This window comes from Sapajus apella, unplaced genomic scaffold (assembly GCF_009761245.1).
Source record: "Sapajus apella isolate SASKATOON/1434 unplaced genomic scaffold, GSC_monkey_1.0 scaffold139, whole genome shotgun sequence".
NCBI lineage: Eukaryota > Metazoa > Chordata > Mammalia > Primates > Cebidae > Sapajus > Sapajus apella.
In genome coordinates this window covers 269,140-273,617 of record NW_022437079.1, presented here as the reverse complement: position 1 = coordinate 273,617, position 4,478 = coordinate 269,140, and the positions used below count along the sequence as shown (strand labels likewise).

General features: G+C 57.8%; 1 protein-coding gene across 1 annotated transcript; it reads left to right on the top strand.

Moving 5' to 3' along the window:
- On the top strand, window positions 1-3,102 carry TLNRD1 (talin rod domain containing 1). The gene has a single exon (XM_032263842.1). It carries the CDS (start codon window positions 1,381-1,383, stop codon window positions 2,455-2,457), a length of 1,077 nt encoding a protein of 358 aa, XP_032119733.1. The 5' UTR covers window positions 1-1,380; the 3' UTR covers window positions 2,458-3,102.
- Window positions 3,103-4,478: the final 1,376 nt, after the last annotated feature.

Here is a 4,478-nt window from a genome sequence, read left to right as displayed (position 1 = left end):
GGAAGCGGGATTTAAACGAAAGGCGGTGACGCCACACAAAAGATTTCTATAGGCTCCAGGGAGGTTACGGCCGAGGCGGCGGCGGCGGCGAGCCCGGGGGCGAGGTGCGGACGGGAAGAGGAAAAGCCTCCAGCGGCCCCTGCGGGCGGCGGCGCGGCCACGGCCGCGCTCCGAGGTGAAGCCGCGCGCGGAGAGGAAGCGGGTGTTTTCCCCGCTGCCTTTCGGCCCCCGCCCTTCCTTTCAGTTTCTCCCCGCTCGCTCGGAAGTTGGCGGTTGACAAAAATGGCAGGAGCCGGGGCCCGGGCCGGTTGCCGCAGCGCCGCGGGGACCTTCTGAGTTGGCCCGGCCGCGGGGAGACGCGTGCGGGGGCGTCCGATGCGCGGGGCCGGGGGCCTTGGGAGAGCTCATCTGCTGCGGGCCCCAGACGAGGAGGCGACGGGGATGGACTCGCGCCGACAGCCAGCGGCGGGCCGCCGGGCGCGCGGTCTGGGAGGGCGTGCCGCCGCGGCGCCGGGCCGCGCTCTGTGAACCGGCGAGGCGGGAAGGGGCCGCCGCGGCGCTCGGCACTCCCGGGCGTGGCGGGCGGGCGAAAGCTGGAGCGCGATCGGGGCGGCCACTGTGCGCAATCAGTGCAGGCTCCCGCCCGACTCTGACTCCGCGCGGCCGCGACAGCGGCCACACCCTCTGCCCTGCCGCCGCCGGCGCCGCTTCCCGAGAGCGGGAGGCAGGAGATGCGCCCCGGGCGGCCGCGCGTCCCAGAGAGCCGGCCCCGGCTGCCGTCGCGGGGAAGTGCCGCCTGGCAGGGTCACGGCGCCTGAAGCCCACGTGCGCCGCCGAGCCCGAGGTGGCCTCGAGCGCGGCGGCTGACAGCAGAAGCCGCCTGAGCTGCCTCCCGCGCTCCTCCCCGAGAAAAGGATTTTGATTTCAAAGAAAGGAAGGAAGGACAACTCCCAGCTTCCCCGTCCCGCCCTCCGCGCTCCGAGGGCCGGGCCAGGCCATGCCCAGGAAGGCAGCGGCGGCAGCGAACCAGCAGAAGGGACTTTCCTGGCAGCCCGGCGACGAGGAGCGCGGACAGTGAGTTTGCTCTGCCCCGGTTCATGGTTCCTGCAAGCCCTCTAGGAGGCCGAAAGCTGCAGCCCCTCCCCTTGCCCCGAAGAACCTCCCGCGTTCGCTGGCCCTCGGGCCCACCCCGCGCCGCCCCAGATCGCGCCGCTGCAGCCCAGTGCCCTCTGCCCGCGGCGGTGGATGGCATGATGGTGCGGAGAAGGCACCGCGGCCTTGGCCAGCTGAGTCGCGACGGCCGCCGGGGCGGCGGCAGTGGCCGCGGCAGCGGCGGTGGTAGCGGGCTCCCCAGCGGCATGCCAGTGCCCCCCGGGCGCGATGGCTAGCGGCAGTGCTGGGAAGCCCACTGGCGAGGCGGCTTCTCCGGCTCCTGCGAGCGCCATCGGCGGGGCGCGGAAGAGGCTGGTATCCGTCTGCGACCACTGCAAGGGAAAGATGCAGCTGGTGGCGGATCTGCTGCTGCTGTCGAGCGAGGCGCGGCCCGTGCTCTTCGAGGGCCCCGCCTCCTCTGGTGCGGGCGCCGAGTCCTTCGAGCAGTGCCGAGACACCATCATCGCGCGCACCAAGGGGCTCTCCATCCTCACCCATGACGTCCAGAGCCAGCTCAACATGGGCCGCTTCGGGGAGGCGGGGGACAGCCTGGTGGAGCTGGGCGACCTGGTGGTGTCGCTGACTGAGTGTTCGGCCCACGCGGCCTATCTGGCTGCTGTGGCCACGCCGGGCGCGCAGCCCGCACAGCCGGGCCTGGTGGACCGCTACCGCGTGACGCGCTGCCGCCACGAGGTGGAGCAGGGCTGCGCCGTGCTGCGCGCCACGCCGCTGGCCGACATGACGCCGCAGTTGCTGCTGGAGGTGTCGCAGGGCCTGTCGCGCAACCTCAAGTTCCTGACGGACGCGTGCGCCCTGGCCAGTGACAAGTCACGGGACCGCTTTTCGCGCGAGCAGTTCAAGCTGGGCGTCAAGTGCATGAGCACCAGCGCGTCGGCGCTGCTGGCCTGCGTGCGCGAGGTGAAGGTGGCACCCAGCGAGCTGGCGCGCAGCCGCTGCGCGCTCTTCAGCGGGCCCCTGGTGCAGGCCGTGAGCGCCCTGGTAGGCTTCGCCACCGAGCCGCAGTTCCTGGGTCGCGCGGCAGCCGTGAGCGCCGAAGGCAAGGCGGTGCAGACCGCCATCCTGGGAGGCGCCATGAGCGTGGTGTCGGCCTGCGTGCTCCTGACCCAGTGCCTCAGGGATCTGGCGCAGCACCCCGACGGGGGCGCCAAGATGTCGGACCACAGGGAGAGGCTGAGGAACTCGGCCTGCGCCGTGTCTGAAGGCTGCACCCTGCTATCTCAGGCTTTAAGGGAGAGGTCTTCGCCCAGGACTTTACCGCCAGTGAATTCCAATTCTGTGAATTAGCACCCCCCCATACCCCTTCTTCCACCCCAGACTAAAGGAAGATACTCTCTGTCCCTCTCCATTTATACCAAAGAAATCATAGGTGAAACCCCCTACCCTCCCCAACGTTAAATGCTCGAAAGGAATCTTCCACAGGGCAGGGCCATGCACACAACCTGCTCACGCACTGCGAGAGCCCAGGTGTGTCTGTCCACCAGCCCCCCACGCGGTAGGGACTGGAAGATGGTGTCATCTGCTGGCTGTGTTACCACTCCCGCCCCCTACCCCAGCCCGTCTTCCGGAATTTCTCAACTAAATCTTACCATTAATTGGGCAGGAAGGAGGTCATGGGTTCATTTCATTTTCGTTGTTTTTTGTGTTTTTAAGTCAAAGAAAGGTTACCTCAGTTTTCACTCCTTAGACATGGATGTAGCTACCTTGTTTTGTATGTCATTTTTTTTAAGCAATCGTGTTGAATTAGGAGTATACTTGGTGTGGAAAGAGTATGAATTTGCCATGTGATTTGCAAATGGGGGGAAGCTACTGTGAGTGTGTGTTTTATTTTTTAATTTACACTATAGAGTGATTTTTTTTCCCCCAACGTCAAGTTTTTACCTTGCATGTACTGGAGTATTTATTTCATCTATTAAAATGTTATGTTTCTCAGATGGCTTTTTGCAATGATTGTTGATTTTTCAATAATTGTAATTTTGCATGCTGCATGTCATGTATGGGAAGGGTCTTTGAGGAAGCTATTTCACTAGTAGTGAGTTGGACCCCTAATTCCCAATCCTTTCTGCTTTTTCCTCAAGAAAAAGTAATGTTCAAGAAGTACTCCCTTGAGCAGCCTGGAACTGAAAGGACTATGTGTAACATTCTGCTTTCAAAGGCAGGTGACACAAATGGACTTGGGTTATGTAGAGTGTTTGGGACAGTTTTGTCTCATTTTTCCTGGAAAGCGATTTAGGTACCTTTGTCTCCAGTTATCTTTTCATCAGGAACAGTGGCTCAGGCTGCCTGAATTCTGATTTGTATTCTCCCCGTCATTTTCAGATTAAAGCACCTCCTAATCCTGTGTGGTATGCCAGCCTTCCCATCTCAGAGTCTCTACGGATGGAACTGTTAAAAGTACTGTACGTCAAGTGAGAACAGTTAACATCTTTTATGTACACAGGTGTAGTAACACAAGATCCTCATGGTTTTAGAAAAAATATAGAGAGGCTCCTAGACTGCTTAATAGAGGAAGAAGTATCCTGGAAAGCATGTTCAGAACGTTCTAGAGCCACAACATAATTGTAGGCCAAGGGCCTATTTTTGTGACCTTGATCTAAGATAATTCCATGCTTGATTGTATGTTGGAAGAATGCTTTGTTGATTGAAATTTGCAGTAATATTAAGGTAGTAAGTCTTTTCTGCAGACGTTTTTAGGAGCCTTTTTGTGTGAGTGGTGGTGGGGCGTATAGTTTTGTTGAACCTAGTTAAATTCTGAACATCTTCCACTAAAAGCACAACAAATCTATTTACAGTGCTTGAAGCCTGGGAGGGCTGCATGAGTAAAAACTCGTGCGTGCTTTAGATTTGTTCCATTTACATTTTTCTTGGGATTTGTTGTGCTTAAACCCTCGCAGTTCCCACAGATCTGAAAAGAATGCATTTTGTACTGTAATACGTTAGAGAGAAGAGTGATATTGACTGTTTTACTTGTTTGAATAGCTGTTTTTATTACAAGGACATGAAACACAACATGTAAAATATCTTTAACCTGTGTTAGATAAGGCTAGGACTGTTTCACCACCCTGAATTTGAAGTTTGAAAAGTCTTAAAGTGGTAGGGTACCTACATTAAAAAAAAAAATGACTACGGGGCAGTTTTTCTCTTTTAAATCCTGGTAAATATTTGGTTTTTGAAGTCTTTAAAAGAGGAAAATGACTTTGAGCATCTTTATTCCTCTCCTCTGCCCTTTAAAGTTGGCATGGGGTTCAGGTGGTAGGAGGTAGGGAAGAACCCTAGACTTGGAATCACATCCCCCCTACTGCCTCCCC

Bases quoted from the DNA above. Each gene is read 5' to 3' on its own strand.
- TLNRD1 (XM_032263842.1), top strand. From the start codon at position 1,381: ATGGCTAGCGGCAGTGCTGGGAAGCCCACTGGCGAGGCGGCTTCTCCG.